This window comes from Puntigrus tetrazona, chromosome 2, assembly GCF_018831695.1.
Source record: "Puntigrus tetrazona isolate hp1 chromosome 2, ASM1883169v1, whole genome shotgun sequence".
Taxonomy (NCBI): Eukaryota; Metazoa; Chordata; class Actinopteri; order Cypriniformes; family Cyprinidae; genus Puntigrus; species Puntigrus tetrazona.
This window is the reverse complement of record NC_056700.1, coordinates 573,988-594,976: the sequence shown is the minus strand read 5'-3', so window position 1 is coordinate 594,976 and position 20,989 is coordinate 573,988. Positions and strand designations below refer to the sequence as shown.

The following is a 20,989-nucleotide window of genomic DNA, read 5'->3' as shown; positions in this document are numbered from 1 at the left end:
AAGCTTGAGCTGCAACTTCATGACGTAATTTGTCACCATCAAGCTTTCATGGCTGCAATATTTCATGCTTGAGTTGTGTGCGGTTAAAAGTGTCCCTAGATAAAATTCTTTTGACTAATCGTGGTATTCTGGGAAAATTCTCCAGAAAACAGTTTGCATGTTATTCAGTCAGCAATGATTCATACTGATCTGTTCCTTGAATAAATGTACTGATTCAGCATACTAGAGTATGATGTTAGTACAAATTATAGATGGTAGCTGTTACAGTTTGTTTTTGATATATAGATAGACTTACTACATTTATACTTATTAGATCATAGCTATGGGTCAGTGTGATATTTTGTCCACTAAAAGTCCTATATATGAAAATAGCATTTGAAAGATGATAAACTGCCTAAAGTGAAATAGAAAGGTGGGTTTTCAGTGCAGTTGCTTAAAACTATTCTTGATTCCTTAAAGAAACTTTCTGTGAAAGAACCACTTCTCTTTTTAGCGTGAAGAACTTTTCGGTGTTATATCTCCTCTTTAACAACCAACCAGCCCCCCTCTCGTATATATCCCAATAAGTGGTTGAATAATGAAAAGCATGCTCTCTGTGGACACCGTGGCCCCTGATCACATGACAGCTAATTAGATTTAGCATCGAAGTCATTATTCTTACTTTTTGGTCTACTGTTTGTGCGGCACAGTTCTTTTAAAAAGCATAACCCTGTAATGCGATCACACTGTTTGTTAATCTCCTCTGCAAGACACGCAGAGCCTTAGTCAACATGGGAGGAGCTGGCGTGCTTTATTCTCAGTTATTGGATCAATGGGAGGAGGTTCGCTGCGAAGGGAAGTTTTACACCGGTCAAAGTTTTGAGCCGCTTCAGACGCTTCACACGGGTCGATCGTTGCCGTCTGTCGTCTCGGTAACCGAGGAAGCTTCCCTTTCTTCACTTCTGGTGCGTAATATACCCGCTGTCGGGAGGAGGTACCGGCTATAAAACCCCCCATTTAAAAGGGGGCAGTCATGGAAAAGTAACTAGAGAAACACTGAATGTACTGTTTTTGAGTCCACTAGATAAAAAGAGGCGTGGGGATTTAGCAGGGGTCAGCAGTTGCTTGCGCTTCTTATGAAATCTTGAACTATCCGATGCACAAGTCCAAAGGTCTTCTCGAGTAATTCTTTGTAGGGTTTGCTGCGCGCAAGGGCAAGCGCGCGCTGAAAACCAAAGTTTAAAAACCAAAACTTAAGCGCTACCTCTTCGCAAACCCGCTTTTTTTTTTACCGTTTTGAAAAATGTTATCTAAAAGAACCGTGGGTGTTTTGAAATGGGGAAAGCGCGAGGCTTACGCGGCGGCGTACCCCAATGTTCCAGACTGGGTCCTGAACTTTTCTCCGCTGCCTTCCCTTTCTTCTCCCCGTAGGAATCTTTCTGCATTCCCGGCGGCCCAAAGCGAACATCTGCACCAGAAGATGACCGAAAACGGAGCGTTACCCCTTCGGGGGAAAGTGCTCACCGTTGACACCATGAACGCCAACGTCAAAAAGGTGGACTACGCGGTTCGCGGACCAATCGTTCAGCGCGCGGTTCAGATCGAGAAGGAGCTGAAAGAGGTACACGCGGTATTCGTTGCGCGCTGCATTACGCGGTAAAGCATCGCGCGAGAGTTTGTTATGACAGGCTGTAAATTCAGCAAACATCCTGCAGTTCTCACGCGCACAGACATACACGTAGCATATCAGGATAACGTGTTTATGTGATTATCACTCCTCTCTAAAGTGAAAACCACTAGGTGAACTGCTGAACTAGAAGCTACCAATTGAGCTACTGTAACATTTAAAAGCTATGTTTTGCGATAGATTGTATTTGTGAAAAGATAATAATACAACGTAAAGCACATTACTTGATGAGAAGTTCTTATAACGCACGTGCACTTAACCTCTCAGATCATGGCCTATACATATTATATTTACATTCTTCTTACTGGATTATAGAATTATTTAGTGAATATCTTTTGTAATGTGTTCTTGAGAAAGACACTTACAAGTGCAATTCAAAAGAAAAGATTTGATTAGCTAATCGAAATGGAGGAAAAACATCCATCTTATGTTTCTTTTTTTTTTTTTTTGGGGATTTACTAGGTCGGTGTTTGTGGCACAGACTGTCATTAGTGGGTAAAGTCCATTCTATGTTACACATTTAGTTAGTTGGCTGCAGACATCTCATTGCAGTCTTCATTTCTGCCGGCCATATGAGTGGTGCTGGGAGTAGTAAACTCTGAGGTCATGACCTTGATAAAGATCGCAGGCTAGAGTCAGCACTGATTGTCATAGGAACAGAGAGCATCTCTGTTTGTCAAGTCTTTACCTCACTCTTTAAATTGGTGGCTGTATCCACGTGAACTACGGCACCTTCCAAGAAACGACACACATGGAAAGAATAGATTTCAAACATCTGTTGCCACACAGTTGCAAAAACAACAGCTGGAGCTGGGTTATGTTCTTTCAGTTCTAACATTTAACGCTTTCACTTTCATCACTTGATGCATACAAAAGTTTTTTTTCACATGCCTTTTATTTTCGAACGCTTTTATGCTCTTTATCTAAGAGCCCTCGATCATAAAGCATGAAAATGCGATGCAAACTCGGGATAATCTAAACAGAGCATGAAATGAACAATGTCAGTAATGTGCGGCAATGATTTCATCCAGTTATTATACAAATTATTTCAGATCGCTATAAATTTGTCCTTAAGCCACATACAAAAGGCCTTTGCTCAGAAGCAAGGCACCAGCGGTCACAGTGACAGCATCCACACACACACACACACACACACACACACACACGGTTAGAGACTGCAAGAACAATGATTCAGCAGACTCTATTAAAGGTGTCCGTGGTAATTAAATTGTGAAAGAGCTCAATCACAACATCCTTCTCTCATAAAAACGGTTTTCCATTAATCTCAATATCTCATGTTATAATAATGCAGACAAGATGTTTTTCAGCGTAGTCTGTTGGGGGATTTCTCGATCTAGGAAAGAATATGCACTCTTGTTTTAGTCTTGGCACCCGTTGTTAGGTCTGTTGGTTTTAGGTTTCTGGGAAAGACATGCATGACAAAGGTGGCCTTCACCTAATACTGTACAAATCTTTCTTTGGCTGTCTTTCCTACTCTTTGCTTTCTCTCTATTACCAGCTCATCTTACTCTCCAATCTCTTTCACTCTGCAATTCAGTGTTTTTGTCTTTCTCTCAGCAAAGTTTATGTTAAGTTATTGGTTAAAGTTAAGTTATTTGTATGCAAAAGATTACTATTTAGTATCCATGCAGTTACAAAGTACATGAACTTACGTCAGAGGTGAGCAACTGGCCTTTAAAGTTCACTGTCCTGCAGAGTTTAGCTCCAACCCTAATCAAATGCACCTGAAATTGTAACCAGAATCTTTGGGATTACAGGCTGCTCCGTTTGATTCATTTGGTGCTAAACTCTGCAGGATAGTGGAATTCGATGCCCAGAGCTACAGAAAGGCTAAACAAGGTTCTGTGAATTTTACAGGAGCAGGAGAATGAGTGTATGATTATCCCGTATTGAGATGCACAGTACACAGTATGCATATGCTTATTAGCATTCAGTGAATACCGTACTGTAAAACACTCTTGTATTACTCTTCCAGACATTTATAGACAACAACAGAATATTCTGCACAGTCCATACAGAACATAAAGGACCAAACATAAACAAAAGCACCACAAAGAACAAAAAGGGCCAGACATAAAGGACTTAAACAGAGGTCACCGAACTTGTTCCTTGACACCTGTTTAAGTTAAATATTCACATTTTAAAATAAACGCTTTTACAATTTTGTCTTATCTTGGTATCTTGCCCTAAATTCAATAGTGGAACGGCAGTGCAATCCTCTCAGTATGGAGGAAAACGTCAGCGTCAGCTTTAGGTTCTCTACTTGAAATTTCAAGACAGGTGTGTTGCAAGTCTGCAGGACCACCGACCCTTCAGGACTGAGTGTGGTGACCCCTGATCTAAACATTTTATTTAAGTTTTGATCCTTTAGTCTAGGGATTTTAGCTTCAAATACATATATGCTAGCATACTCCTAAAAGTTAATTTTTTTTTTTTTTCCTAGATACTCGCATGCAAACTCTCTGTCTCTTCTGATTTTATGGACCAAAAACATTGATGAATCAACAGGATTTTTTCCAATCAGATGCTTGCTAGAGCGAGAATGTCCCTCCCCAAAATTTCCTGCAACTAACTAGCAAGTAACCCTTCATTATGTCCTGCTGTTTCAATAGGAACTACATGAATAAAGGGGGAGAAAAACTACTTTCTTTAGGTCATTATGGACACCCTTACTAAAATAATTTCCTCTGCTGGCTTTGCTGGAGCTGGAACTGAAACTCGTGACTTCCACGAAAACGCAACAGTTGCAAAGTTACACCCCACATGTATTACAGAATTTGTATCAGAAAAAAAACGTCTCTGATTATCATCATAATGTTCCACATGCAACAGAATTTTTTTATTATAAACATTCCTAAAACATTTCTCATTTTTTCCTTCAAAGGCATTAACTCATTGAGTTAGGGCAGGGTTGGAACTAAACTCTTATGTCAGAGGACCTGATTAGCTGGATCAGGTGTGTTTAATTAGGGTTGGAGCTAAACTCTGCAGGGTTGTGGACCTTTAGGAATTGAATTTGACACCCCTGCTCTAAACATGTTAGCAACCAAAAAATATGTTTTGCAACTGCATTGCATATGCTGCTATGAATCTGGAATGTAGATCATCATTCATCTGTTGTGGGGAAGTAATAATGTGGGGCAAGGCCAGCTGTAATAACTACAGAAATGCTTAGTGAAATCTGACCCACTTGTCCATCGTTTAACAGGTTTGAGACCTCTTTCCAACACAAACCTTCCACCCTCTGCTCAAACTGGATTAAAGGCTGTCCTTAGGGGCGGTAGACACACAGCTACCTCTGATTGGCTGCCATTGACAAGCATCTCCTCTACGTGGCCAATAGTTAAGGGGTTGGGAAATAATGCTTTTGGTATTTTCGGGGGGAGGTGGGAGTCTGTGGTAGACGCATCTGGTTCTACTGAACAGAGACTCAGTCTCGCCCTAGTCAGAAACAGATGTGTCGCTCGCAATCTAGTCCCGTCCGTACCAACTACTGGGAGCGCCGCTGTTGTTTGTCGAATACCAGACAGCTGGAGCCTGAGGGACAGGATGACATGTGAGAGAATGAAAGAGCCATAATCAAGTGCGAGTACAATTTCAGCACTAAGCCTATGTTTTATATCACACATATAGCGTGCTGAACTCTTTTGCAAGAATGCCTTTTATGAAACAACAAAAACATTGGCGTGCATTCATTTTTTGTTAAGAAGACGCCTGTCAGGCGTGATACTAGTTAAACACGCGGCGACAAGCACAATCTTTTTATTCAGTCTCCCCGAATCCATTTAGTTTAAATGAACTATCATTTAGATGTAAATGTGAGCCACCTCCTTACGTAAGTTTGATTTCACAACAGTCAAGTTTGTAATAATTCCAATGGCCTGACAACCATTATGCAAATTAGAAAAATTATAAAACTAAATTTCTCACAGCAATAGAAAGGTTGCTTCTTTTTGTGCACTGTTTGTGTTAAATGCACCATTCTTCATTTTTTAAATTAGTTTAGAATAGCTAGTTAAAACAAAACGCTGTGCTTTGAAGTTATAGCTCTAGTTCTACTTTAACGACTTAGCATTCCCAAGGTCTCTTTTAGAATGGGATTTGTACCTCAGGAGGGACATTGGAATGCTTAATTACACAGCTTTTGTTTGAAATTACACACATAAGACGTGTATAATTTAAGCATTCATTCCAAAAATGCTTAATTATAACTGAATATAATAGTGCTTCTCTTGAGACAAAAACGTAGCTGCCATATAAAGGTTACGAGTTCATTCCAGTGCAGAGCAATGAGAAGAATAAACTGAACCGCCGAAGAAATGTTGTTTTGTTTCGTTTTGACAGAAAACATTTTTTATGTATTGAGTAAAATTAGGCGAACACTAAAATGTTTCCTACAGCCAAAACTCAAATCCAAAAGAGACATTTACAAACCATATGTTTTAGCTAGAAGAGAAAAACATATTTTGAATGGTAACTTTAAGGGGTTGTAAAGGGATGGTTTACCATGGAAATTCTGTCATAATTTACTCACGCTCATACTGTTCCAAACCTGTGTGACTCTCTTTTTGTTGTGGAACACAAAATAAAATATTTTTAATAAAGCTAGCAATCAGGTTTGGTAACCATTTCTCTTTCTTTTTAAAATTTAAAGTGAGCTATTCCTTTAACTCTACATAACGTTTATTTTTGAGACTAAAAAAACCCATGTGTATTCACAAATGAATTATCAGCTGCTGTCTGGGTTTTTATAGAACTGAAAGTGTATTCTCCTTAAACTATGTGCTTGCACCCCAGTTTAGTTCTCTGTTTCTCTTTTTGTGGTTTCCTTGTTTCTTGTACATTTGCTGTTGTGTTATTAAAATACTGCTATTGCATGCAACTTTCGGCGTGACGTTTAGACTGTCACTTTATAACACTGTTATAAGATGTTGTACAGTGTTGGATTCAGGGAGCACATTCCTGCTGATCATGTAAGGACCTGCTCTGGCTGCTGGTTACCATTCATGACACGTTTTGTGAAAAGGTTTTTGACCACCTCGCAGTTGAAAGTTGCAACGCTGACATAATGACAATAATGTATAATCGTTTTTATAAAACAAACATTATTTCCGTAATTGTAGCCTGTTATCAAGTTGTGCGATATTCTCTCTCTTCAAGGCAGTGAGAAATGTATTCATTCACACATTCGTTAGCCTGCTTCTAGACTTCACAACTGTAGTAGCTGAGTAATTGGCTGATTTAGCAAAGAACTCTATCAAACACTCATAGAGAGTTCAAAATACAGCTGAGGAATGCTGACTCATAGCGGAACGGGAATCACGTCATTCCTGTCAACTCGTAACTGATTTTGCTGGCTACACAATTCGGAAGTACGATGACAAATCTTTATTTTGAAAACTGTGTTTTATTTAGACACTGGTTCCTTGCAAATATGAGTACTCTACAGGAGGCACACATGAGGCACACTTGGGTTTTGTGCACAAAAAAAAATCCTGTTATCATACCCGGATAACACGCGTTCTCTTGATCTCAAGAGATCTCTTGATTCTCAAAGATCTCTTGATCTGGAAAGCATTTCTGTCTACGAACGTCTGGCAGATGTCTTACAGACGTGAGTTTTACGTACATTCTAAATCATAAATCTTAAAAACATCTAATAGACATCTATTTGACATTTAAAAGGAGACGTCCAATAGACGTATTGCAGACATCAAATAGACGTCTGTGTGCTATCAGGGTATTAATATGCTGCATTGCTCTATCCTGCTCATACCATGTTAATTTTATTTGTGCAGAAGGTAACAAAAAACCTCGATTTTACAAATTATTCAAAAACCTGTAGACCTAAATAGTTAAATCATAACTGTGGGGTTAGTAAATGATTACAGAATTTTCAATTTTGGGTGAACTATACCTTTAAGCCCTCCATTTAATCTCGTCAACAAGGGATTTCATTGATGTCCCTTTCCTACGGTGATGTCTTTATCTCACATATTCACATTCACTGTTTGAATAGACTTTCACTCCGTCTGTCTGATCATTGAAATCTGTTATTATTTCCGTAAGGAGGTAATAAGTGTCACTATAAAAAAAATCCTCTGATGACAGTTAAACAGCGTGGACAGCACGGCAGAGAACAACATATTTGGAAAAACAAGGTGTTTGTGCGTTCCAATCAGCATGCAGCGAGAGTGACAGGGAGGTTGTTTGTGAGGCTTCAGCTGCACAGTCTGTTAAAGTGCTTTTGAAACGAGTAAACAGAAAGAATGGGACACAGAAAGGGGCCGCGTGAAACCCTGCCATCAGCAGTAGGTAATACTGACCCTTGCTGCTTGTTTGTTCACCAGATAAGACACGTAACCAGCATTTTAACCCCCTTTGCTGATCAGATGATTTCAGAGGTTGAATAAAAACAAGAAAAATCAATCTGCACATATAAAGACAGATCTGCTATTACTTTTCTTAGCAATCAGATTTAAAGGTATACTTCACCCCAAAATGAAAAATGTGGTCATTAATCACTTACCCCCATGTTGTTACAAACCCGGAAAAGCTTTGTTTTTCTTCGGAACACAATTTAAGATATTTTTGATGAAACCGGGAGCCTGTCGAGGTCCGGAAAAGTAAGAAATCTATGGCTGAATCTGTATTTTTTGAAGTGATACATGCAAAGAAAATAAAAATAACTGTTTTCTCTGGGTCTCTCCGCATCAGTAGAGTCTAAATGTATTCTCATTGCTTCATAAAATTCAGACTGAACCACTGATGGCAGATCAATTATTTTTGACGATGCCTTTCATACTCTTCTGGACCTTGACAGTGTTATTTACTTGTCAGTTAGTGGGACAAAATAACCAAAATATCTTAAATTGTGATGTGAAGGTGAACAAAGCTTTTACGGCCAGGCCATATCACATGTGTGTTCACATGTGAAAATACAGATTTGTGAGCATTAGTGGAACTGAAGGTGTCAGATTAAACTTGAAACACAACATTGTTGTCATCGGCCAATCCAGCCAGATGTAAAACAGCTGTTTTGTTATGAGAGATGCTCTGAAGAAACCAGCCGATCACTCTCAAATGTCTTTTGTCGTCCTATGATGGTGGTGGAAGCACCATGCCAAACACCCACATTTCTAAACAGTCTGCTTAGTGCCATATTAAGTCAAATACACCTATTGAGACTTGTTGGTGGGCACAACCAGAACACTTTACCAACCACTGGTAACCAACTCCTTAGCAACTAAGCAGTGGCTTAGCAACCCTTCAGATTTACATCATGGCAAAAAATCTGCAGATTTTGGGCAGTTAGAGTTTAGTGTATGATGAGCACAGACTTCTTCCAGGTGGAGGATTACAAACATTTAGATTTTCAAGCCAATTTTACAGTTGCTTTCACTTGTCATCCATCCTCTTAGCGTAGGTTTTGTCTGGGTTTTTGGATTCAAGGAATGACTTGAAAGTCTGTTTTTTTTTTACTATTTTACAGGGGGTAAAGAAGCCTTTTGAAGAGGTCATTAAAGCAAACATCGGAGATGCTCATGCTATGGGCCAACGACCAATCACCTTTTTTCGACAGGTACATGATTCCTCGCTTTTGCTGACTAAGTGTCAATGAATGATTTCTAGACGTTTCCAGTCATTTTCAGGTCCACTGCGCTTTCATCTGTTCCATGCATTAAACAAAGTCAACAGTTTCTGATGAACCCATTTGTACTTAACCAAGTGTTTTGTTTTGTTTTTCTAGATTATTATGTAGCCTCATAAGCTATTTATTTTCTCTAGGTGATGGCATTGTGCACTTATCCACCACTACTTGATGACAACAAGTTTCCAGAAGATGCCAAAAATCGAGCGAGGCGTATTTTGCAATCATGTGGAGGAAACAGCATCGGTATGTGATGTGTGTATAATGACAGCTGGCATGAAATATCAAATGACAGCAGTCTCCAGATGTTTATAATTATTGCACATTTAGATGATCTCTTATAATGTGAAAGACTGAAATATTACCTCCTTGAAATATTAATGACATGATATTATTGTGATACATTTATGAGAGAAACAGATATTTATTGAGCAAAAAATGTTTAGCTTTCATCCAGTGGATCTCGTTTGTAAAGACAGAATAAGGGGCCTCCCTGTTGACAAGCAAAAAAACAGCATATACTAGTTTGGTAGGTTTTTGAAACATAAATGCTGGTTTGAGCTGGTTTAAACTGGTTCTAAGATGGTCATGTGCTGGTCCTAAGCAACTAGCACCTGCTCAGGACCAGCACATGACCAACTTAAACCAAATTATGACCAGCTAAGGATCATCTTAAATTAGCTCAAACCAGCATCCATGCCTCAAAATCTAACTAACCAGCATATGCTGTTTTTTTTAACAGGTGGTAATGTCATCTGAAACGTAAGGTTATTTTGGAATATTTAAGTTATAATTTACAGTAAGGCTATGAAATGTTTATTGATAAAATAAAAATGGTCAGTTCTCATTCAGCCTAAAGGGATAGTTCGTTCAAAAATAAAAATCGTCATCAACAAGAAGAAAAAGTCCCACAATGTCATTGTTGTTCATACAATAAGAACCAGCAGGATCCAGTTTTGTTTTAAACCCTGTTAACATTCAACTGGATAAAGCCAGTTTACACAAAACTATTATCTTTTATATTGCACAGAAGAAGACTGGTGCCCAAGTCATATATACATGCGTATATGTCCTTTGTAACAAAGTCTTAATCATAAACTAAACTCTAACTCTACTAATTGTTAACTTTTGACAGCAATTCTTCGTTCAAGATGTACTGTTCTACGGTCAAGATGTTACTGATTAAAGTGATGATATTAGTCACTGTCCAAGGTTTTTCAGCTCTGTAATAGTTTGTGAGGAAACTATTTTAATACTCATACTTCTCTTTGCTCTGTTCCTTCTCTCAGGTGCATACACAACCAGTCAGGGCATTGACTGTGTGAGGCACGATGTTGCCAGCTACATACAGCGCCGTGACGGCGGTATTCCTTCTGATCCTGATAACATCTACCTCACGACGGGAGCCAGTGACGGCATTGTGGTACGTCAGGCAAACGCAAACACAGGTCTCTGTACACTGAACTTGTGTACTCTGAGTCAGCCAAATAAAGAAACAGTCCAACAGTTTTCTGCCATATCCAGTATACATATCGGTTCTTATTAATGCAACAAAAAAAAACTGATTATATATATATATAAAATTATATGTAAAAAACAAAAATTATATGTGTGTAAGTATATATATATATATATATATATATATATATATATATATATATATATATATATATATATATATATATATATATATATATATATATATATATATATATATATATATATATATATATATATATATATATAGAGTATATATATATATATATATATATATATATATATATAGATGTATATAGAGTGTGTATATATATATATATACATGCACATATAATTTTGTTTAGTTTTAATATGTCCTTCAATTTGATTTAATTTTGAAATTAGTATTTCGTATCAGTATCACACTAAATATTGTTGCAAAAAAAATATAAGACCCCAATAACAGCACTGTGCTCCCTTCACATTGAGGAAATATTGTAGAAATGTAGTTTTATTAATGGTCTTTTTATTTCTTATTCTCTGTTGTTGATCTTGTAGACCATACTAAAGCTGTTGACTGCTGGGGAGGGTCGTACACGGACGGGGGTCATGATTTCTATTCCTCAGTACCCTCTTTACTCTGCATCTATAGCAGAGCTGGGTGCTGTTCAGATCAATTACTACTTGAATGAGGAGAAGTGCTGGAGTCTGGACATTAGTGAGCTACAGCGCTCTCTACAGACAGCCAGGGAGCATTGCAACCCCCGTGTGCTGTGCATCATCAACCCCGGCAACCCCACTGGTGAGTCATTCAGATCCTTTCCTTACAAAAGGGATTCAAATTATATATAGTATATATTTTTATTTTTTATTTTATACTAATGGTACATTTATATGGGTAGTTGATGTATAAATGTGTCCTATGGTGTGACAGCAAAAAAAAAAAAAAAATCTAACATTGAAAGTTATGCTATGCTATAACTAAAGATATATTTTTCTTGTTTTATATTTGTATGTTAAGGTTATTTTTTCCTACACTAAAATAGAGTTTAGAGTTTCTACATAATATGTAAATGTAAAAATATAATATTATAAATATATTGATATCTTTGCTTAAGTAAATCGCACAATTCATATACATAAATGTGTGTGTGTGTGTGTGTGTGTGTATGTGTCAACAGTTCAGATGCATGTCTGCATTTTTATCAGGCTCCTATTTATGTTTACATTTTTGATTAAAATTTCAGATGGCACTTAAAGGTTTTTGCATGTTTTTCTATCTATCTATCTATCTATCTATCTATCTATCTATCTATATATATATATATATATATATATATATATATATATATATATATATATATATAGATAGATAGATACTACATACTACAGTTTTTACTATTTTTTTTTTTTTGCATTGTATAGTAATCCAAAATATAGTGTGTAGAACATTTTGCAAGGTTTTTTTCTTAATTGATCTATTTTTCAAATAATTTCTTTGTCCATTTTTTTCTTTTAATAGGTCAGGTACAAAGCAGACAATGTATCGAAGATGTAATCCGATTTGCAGCTAAAGAAAACCTCTTCCTAATGGCTGATGAGGCAAGTTAATACTGGCGGTTTATACCGTGCATTCACTGTATTCTCATCAAGTGCACCATTAGCATTATTATCTAAAGGCAAAGAAGGCTTCATATTCATCGGAAGGGTTAAAGACGATATTCCTAAAAAGTATTCCTAAGTATTTCTCTTTCTTTTTCTCTTTCATAGGTATATCAGGATAATGTGTATGCAGAGGGCTGTGAGTTTCACTCCTTCAAGAAAGTGCTTTTTGAGATGGGTCCAAAATATTCAAGCAAAGTAGAGCTGGCATCATTTCACTCCACCTCCAAGTGCTACATGGGAGAGTGAGTACAGGTCTATTACACTTTCATTTCAGATAAAAACACACAAACTTAGTATGGAAAGACATTCTGGGCCGTCTGTATACAGAAGCATTTACACAGTATTAAATGAATTAAACAACAAATGGCATAATGATGGTTTAAGTTCATCCAGTCGTACTATAGTGTCTTACGTCCATAAACAAACGCATACTTTCAGATGTGGTTTTCGAGGGGGATACATGGAGGTCATCAACATGGACCCAGAGGTGAAGGCTCAGCTCACCAAGCTGGTCTCGGTGCGTCTGTGCCCGCCTGCTCCTGGACAAGCCCTCATGGATCTGGTGGTCAACTCCCCTCAACCTGGAGAACCCTCCTACCAAACCTTTGTGAAGGTGCCTTCTTCTGTCAATGTTGCTGAATTCTTACCACAGCAAATAATTAACAAGGCAGTATTCGACTCTTTATGGGAAAAGTTATTTCCAAGACATTCTCATTCTCATTCATTGCATACTATTAAACTATATTGCATACTATATATATATATATATATATATATATATATATATATATATATATATACATTTAAATTTAAATAGTTCACAGTTAACTAAAAAATAAATAAGCAGCTGTTTAACATTTATAATCTTAAGAATTGTTTTTAGCACCAAATAACCATATATTTTTGCATATTCCCATATATTGTTCAACATGGAATCATGACGCTGAAGACTGGAGCAGCTAATGGCTACTTGCATTACAGAATAAATTACATTTTATAACATATAGTCATGCAAATGCATCATTACCATTTTTAATGTATGCTTTGTTCTGCCTTGGTGAACATAAAACTATGAAAAAGCAAAAACAAATCCAAACTATATAGGCCTCTCTCTCTCTCTCTCTCTCTCTCTCTCTCTCTCTATATATATATATATATATATATATATGTGTGTGTGTGTGTGTGTGTGTGTGTGTTTGTGTGTGTGTGTGTGTGTGTGTGTCTGTGTGTGTTATTTTGTGGCCTCCATCATATATGTTTTGTAAATTTTAGCAAAAAAAAGGTGGTTAAATCAGTATTTGTTCATATGCAGAGTTCACACAGAAATGAATGCAGACACACAGTTAGTAAATGAGACTGATTGTCTTTCTTCTTCTGCGGAACACAAAATTATTTTTGTATTTCAGCTGTTTTTCTGAACATAATGAAAATATCTTTATCGATTATCTTTTTGTGTTCTTAAATAATTTAGGTTGATATCATGTAATAATATGCCTACCGAATGATAAGTGTGCATGACAGAATTGTCATATTTAAGTGACCTATCACTGCACATATGAAAGAAAAGATGATCGGTTGCTCAGTTTGTTTGTCTGTATTCACTTAAGAAGGTAGATATAGTTTTCAACTGCTGTACAGAGTTTCTTGTGTTTCTGCAAGAAAGGCTGGGTGTTTTGCTTTTAATTAGCTGTGCATAATCCAATTAACCACATTGGCTAGTATTCCGGTCTTGTTCCTTTTTTCAGTTCTCTTCCTCTGTCTCATATAGGAAAGAACGGCCGTTCTGAGTGCCTTGGCTGAAAAAGCCAAACTGACCGAGGAGATTCTGAATACAGTGCCAGGCATCAGCTGTAACCCTGTGCAGGGAGCCATGTACTCTTTCCCCCGTATCACCCTACCCGAGCGCGCCATCAACGAAGCAAAGGTCGGTTTGTGTCACGTGTTCTGTATGTCTTCTGCTTGCTCTGATTTGGTTTGCTTCATGGCTCGCCTTGTGCGTGAATGCAGGCGAAGGGTCAGGCTCCAGACATGTTCTACTGCATGAGACTTCTGGAAGAAACCGGCATCTGTCTCGTTCCTGGCAGTGGTTTTGGTCAACGAGAAGGCACTTATCACTTCAGGTGCGTGTGTGTGTCCTCAAGGGTTTTGAACTTTCTTTTCATGGTTTGTAAAGGAATTGTTGACACCCAATATATGAATAGTTGACATGAAACACAACAGTGCTATATTTAATCTAAAACCGTCTTTTCTCCTGTGTGTCCTCAATTGATTTGTGTAATGGGTTTCTTTTTATTGATTGGATTGAGACTGGGAGGTCAAAAACATACACAGTGAATTTTTCACAATAATAGGGTGATAGGGTATCTTTATTATTTAATATAATTATAAAGAATTAGTTGACATATATATATATATATATATATATATATATTAATCTATATAATATATATATATATATATATATATACACACACTCTTTAAAATATAGAAAATTATGAGGCTATATGCCATATATGCCTCAGAACTTGGTAGGGGACAAAAATACGACATAAGCAGCAACAAAAATCTTAATTTTCTTTGTTTTACCAGGATGACCATCCTTCCTCCGACAGACAAGCTTAAGATCATGCTCAACAAACTGAAGGAATTCCACCAGAAGTTCACCCAGCAGTATTCTTGACTCAGTTCAACTCAACCAATCGCGGCCCTTCTGCCACAACTGACTGACTAAAAACACTAAAATGCAATTTTCACTTCTTAATGTTTGGTCAGAATGCGGCCAAGATAATCACTTGAGCCTTAAAGAAGACTAATCTGCACCTTTTGCCACTGAATAATTGTATGCCTTGTAGCTATATACCGTAATACTATCATTATGGACTTGATATGACTATTCTAACACGCAGTGGGTAGAAATAGCTAGACTTGATTTATGATTTCACAAGATTTTAATAAAATGATGAGTATTTTTCTAAAAAACAGTCCTGAACAGTACCTGAGCGTCCAGATTTTCTTTATGCGGTGTGGTGTATGATGTATGCTAGTGTGGTGTGTAAATAAGTGAAATTAAAATAATTTTGCACTTTTCCCTTCTGTGCTTAGTGGCCTCTGAAATTCTGTTCACGAATCAACATGTGTCGCAACATTGCTGTATGTGTAAATAACAGATTGATTATATGGCAGATATAAAACAATATGGATTAACATGTTTGTGCCGTGTGCTGTTTTAAGAGGTAGACGCATTATTTCTCTGCAAACTCCTCGCCACTAGAGGACACACCACCACAGAAATCACACTCGATCATGTTTTGAATTGAAGTATTGTTTTGTAACACCTCTGTCTCTCTCCCACACACAAAGACACACTACTGAGAAGCCCAGCTGCTTCATTCTTTGTTGGTGTCATTTTGTTAATGAGTTAAGAGGATGAGATGAACTTTGAGAACTTCACATCTCTTATAAAACTTAAAACTTTTAAAAGCTAATTGTCTCTCGTCAGCACACTGTGAGAAACGCTGTGATTTTAACTGCTACATTGACATTTCACAGCCATCCAGAATTTCCAAAATGAATGTGTGGTATATATATATATATATATATATATATATATATATATATATATATATATATATATATATATATATATATATATATATATATATATAATTAAATAAAGTGAAATATTACAATTTTAAAAATCTGTTTCTATTTGAATACATTTCATGCGTTTTTTGCTGTAATGGCAGCAGGCATTACTTTACGTTTATTCAGCATATGATCTTTCAGATATATTTCTAATAAGCTGATTTGTTGCTCAAGAAACATTTATCATTATAGTACCATTCAAATATTTAGGGTATTGATTAAAAACTGTATGGTTTCACTTAGGAAAGGCCCATTAAATTATTTAAAACAGTAAAATCTGTAAAACGTGTAATGTTATAATGTATAAATATCTAAAATCACTGTTTTAACTGGGTTTTGTATCACACACGTAAGGCATTGATTAGCATAAGAGATTATTTCAGTAACATTTTAAGCAAAAAATTTTGACTGGTAATTTGTAAATACAGAGGAATAGTTCCAGAAACAGTAAAAGCAGAAGACAGACATGAATTAAAAATGTTGCAATGCTCAGAGAAGACCTTTTTTCTTCCCATCAGAGACATTAGTAGAACATTACCAGTGAACATGACGCTGCACAGAAACATTACCAAGCTTTTAGACATATAAATACGAACAGCATGGGATATAATTTTATCTAGTTTTCCATGTTTCCTCAGAAGAATAAAATCATATTTCAAAATGACAAGAGGTTATCCACCAGTAAGCATATCCAAACTTCAAACAGCCTCTCATACTGTCCCTGACCTCTGTCAGCCCATATTAGCAGTGGTGAGGCAGAGTTGGCTTTTTAATTAAGCAGCATCTTGTTCGTACCACCCCCTGCCTTTGTCTTTGCACCTGACGAACGCCTCTAAACGCTTACTGATTGATCTTGATGTGCTTGTCTTAACAGGGAGTGACAGCAGCAGCAGAGGCAGAGATCTAATCTGCCAGTCGCTCAAAGACGAATGGGGCACGAGACAATCATGCAATCATTTCATGCATGACATTTTTTTTTTACACGTTTATGTCCTCGACGTGCATTTCTTCTCAAAGCAAAAGTCTAAAAACACATTAAACTTGATTAGATTTTTTTTAACTGTTTGACTAAGTTCTTTAAATACTATACAGTTAATCCATAATATTTGGTTGTGGATGATTAATATGTCTCCGTGATCTGCTTTTGAGGAAATATCATAGTATCGTGATACGGTGTGCCTTTGTCTCAATATACTGTGCAACATCACAAAAATTCAAATGTCTCGTTTTTCACATCTTGTTCCTGCTTTTTCAGGGAACAGAGTTACAGTCAAGTAACCCAAAATGTTCCCTGTCAAAAGCTACTATCAATGCTACGTTTCAATAATGCATATGAGAATGAGAAAACCAATTCCACCCACACTGCTTCAGCCTTAGAGAATGCAACCCTCTGATTGAAAGAGCCCTAATTCCTAGAGGAGAAGCTTGACTTCATAGGCTATAGGGCAATAACATCCCTCATGTGATATTATTTGACAGCTGCCCCCCAGCTGTGGCCCCCATAGCATATGAATAGCTGCTTCGATTTACACCACTGGCTAGTGCATTGGGTCTAAAACTTAAGAACACATACTGAACACAGTAAGTTAAGAATTTCTTGTGCCAGTGTAATGAACGGTGGAGGGCAGAAGACCTCTAGAATGACCGGATGTATGCTTGAGAATAGAACTTTCGGAAGATAATTAGGATTAGAATGCAAAACAGCTTTGACCATCCCAGGGGCAAAGGCTAAGCACATGGGGAGTGTTGCATTTGAATCAATCAGAAACACAATTTGTAGACAAGATAAATTTACCACCTAATGACACGTTGAGAGTTCTCCCTCTCACCATCTTTGAACTATAGGAAAGACCGAATGGCTGTAAAAATTTCTTTGAATAAATACACATAGGTAATTGTATATGTTTTTGCTGTTTTTGTATATTGTCTTTTATGTTGAATACTATTTTGTGCATGCTTATAATAGATCACTAGCTAGATCACCTCACTTGTACCATGTTTGGTCTCTATTAATTCGTCTTTGGGTGATCTAACTGAAAGAGCATATTGTTGATACCTATGCAACATATTAGTGTTCTAAGTATCTTTAATAGTATATCAACATCCAATCCAGTTCAAGTGCAAATTACCATGATTGGAGACAAAGAGAATTGTAAACTTTCCCTCCAAAAGTTCAAGACACCAAGACATGTGAGCTAGAAATCTTTAAGATCCTCAGATCTTTGCAGATCTCTCTCTTAGCTCTTTTTCACTTTCCAGCTTGGAAGAAACTCCCAATCACCATTGAGTCAGGATATCTTTGGAATTCTTCACTCTTTGACCCAGAAGAACATAAAGTCCAAAACCTTAAAACCCATCAAGACTTTCATCCGAGACTGCATCCATATACTCATCAATGACCAAGGCATTGCAAGTATCACACATTTAACTAAATGAAACAGAGATTTAGAATAGGCTATAGACTGCGTTATAAATGGCGCTGATGGTTTTACTCAGGTGGACTCTTTTCGTAGCTTCATTTTCTGGTTTTCCTGATGGTTTTGTCTCATTTACCCTTTCCCATGTATGAGTGTTTATGTTTGTTTGTTGATATGAATTTACACTGATTTTTTGCTGGTTGGATGGAAATTTATTTCTGCTATAGTTACAGTTATTTATCATAATTAATTGTAATTATTTATACACATTTTACCTTTTAGTCTAATGTCCTACATGGGACTGACAGAGCCTTCAAATACTCAATTCTCTTCAGAGAAGTAATTAGAGAAACCATTAGAAAGACCATCTTTTTAGAAATCTGACTGGTTCAAAAGGAATCCCAAATAAACCCATGAAAAGACTGTCACTCTGGTGGGCACTCTCAAACTGCTTAGCTCCACAAATGAAGTGAGTGATTTGTGGGTGCTTTTCCACAAAGACCCAATTGATCAGACCATGGCAAGCCAAAATGGTGGTCACATAGACTAGACAAAAACAACCTGGCAGTAAATTCGGAGTCATAAACCAACTTTTGAAAGCTAGCCATCTGAGGGTTCTAGTGGAGGAAGCTCTAGCACTTACAATAGTCTGTACTACATTGGCTGTAAGCCCAGCTTCTTTTAGCTGTTCCCCCGTTAGAGGCCAGACATAAAGGTTCCAGAGCTCAGGCCAGGGATTAAATATCATCCCCTGTGCCTGAGATAGCAGATGTCTCCGGACTCTGCACAGCGAGGATGGATGCAGAATCTGATTTTGCTGAGTGCGACATGTTTACGGATCAACATCTTTGTTGACCCTGGAACAGCATTGTGGTTAACCAATCAGATTTGAAGAACCAGTTTAGTACATCAGTGTCATGCATCTAACATTTTCTCTCATTTTAGGGGTTACTCATGGGTAAGGTTACAGGTTTAGGTGAAGGGATTTGGTAAACACTAAACACATCTTTTTTTATTAAAATTTTGTTCCAAGGTCAACTAAATATGTTGACTTCGGAACACATCTAACTAACATCTAAAAGTTCTAAGTGCCTTTATTTGTCATAAAATCACAATTATGCAGTTTGCAAATGGTCAACCAAGAAGCATTATCATTCCCACCTTGTCTAAAACATGCATTTTAAATGCATCTCCTGTAACCAATTTCACCTAGACCCTCCCCACTTACTTTTCACACTTGTGAGAGTACTGAGTGCAGTGTATAAATATGATTGTCTGAATGGAGCCATTTCACTATGAATGAGCAGGAAATGTAGTGAATTAAAATGAAGATTTTCATAGCAAAGTTTAAATTAATTGTTTTGCCACGTATTCCCAAAACACATCCCCTATTCATCATGTGTTAGTTCAGTGGGACTCAAGACTGTGTTTTGTGGCTATTCGAATACAATTGATCACACGCGTGTCTACACTATGAAAGCAGTTCTGTTGCATTTTTGATAGTCTCTGGAAGTGGTCGAAAGTGGACAAACTCAAAACATTTCAGCATTATTTCACAACCTTTCATACTTGAATTCCTTTTACCTTGTTACATCCTTTAACAGAAAGGCTATGTAGACTATTTTCTAACAGAAAGTGAATGTCCTTGGCTACTGAATGTTGTGTATTCAAGCCACTGCATTAAACGGACCACATTCACAAAGCAGTCCTGTTAAAGTTGTTATTGGTAGTGACTCCACTTTTGGACCCTTCTTTTATATATTAAAATAGAGAGTGTAGATGATATAGAGTAGAAATTATATAGACCAGGGGTTCTCAAAGTGGGGCCAGCGGGTCCACAAAACACTTTTTTGTAGGGCACTTTGAAAAATGCAAAATGTGGATGGAATCATAAAATTCAAATTGCTGTATAAAGCAGAACACAGATTAATAAGTTGAGTTTTTCCCCTTTGGAATCTATTCAGCTGATCTTCAGGTCTGGTGATAGCCCTTTTAGCATAGCATAGCAAAGATCATAGAATCCAATTAGACCAGTAGCATCGCGTTTAAAAATGACCAAAGAGATATCTTTTCTATTTAAAACTTGACTCTTCTGTAGTTATATGGTGTACTAAGACCGGCGAAAAACGAAAAGTTCGGATAGGTGGATATAATAAAGAACTATACTCCCATTCTAGCTCCCATCCCATGGCCGCAGTTGCAGTGATATCAACCAACTGTGTAGTGAACTCAAACCCAAATTAATTTATTAAAAAAAGGAAACGGAACAGTGATCTAAGCTACAACCAGCATTACAACATCAATGCAAGACTAAAAACTGAACAAACTGAAGGCCTATACATACTTGAATGGAGCAATCAAAGAAACAGAGAACAGGTATGAACTAATCAGGAGCTATAGAGTCAAAAAATCCCTGTACACACAAACGCAGTTATTTTAGATTTGCTG

At 37.1% G+C, this 20,989-nt stretch overlaps 1 protein-coding gene across 1 annotated transcript; it reads left to right on the top strand.

Moving 5' to 3' along the window:
• Positions 1-755: 755 nt before the first annotated feature.
• Positions 756-15,204, top strand: LOC122325065 (alanine aminotransferase 2-like). The gene is given in 13 exon segments (XM_043219924.1): positions 756-926; positions 928-944; positions 1,411-1,600; positions 9,180-9,269; positions 9,476-9,584; positions 10,628-10,761; positions 11,373-11,616; positions 12,337-12,416; positions 12,585-12,721; positions 12,918-13,092; positions 14,248-14,403; positions 14,487-14,599; positions 15,069-15,204. Coding segments are annotated over 13 exon segments (1,692 nt in total). The 5' UTR covers positions 756-770; the 3' UTR covers positions 15,160-15,204.
• The last annotated feature ends 5,785 nt before the right edge of the window (positions 15,205-20,989 follow it).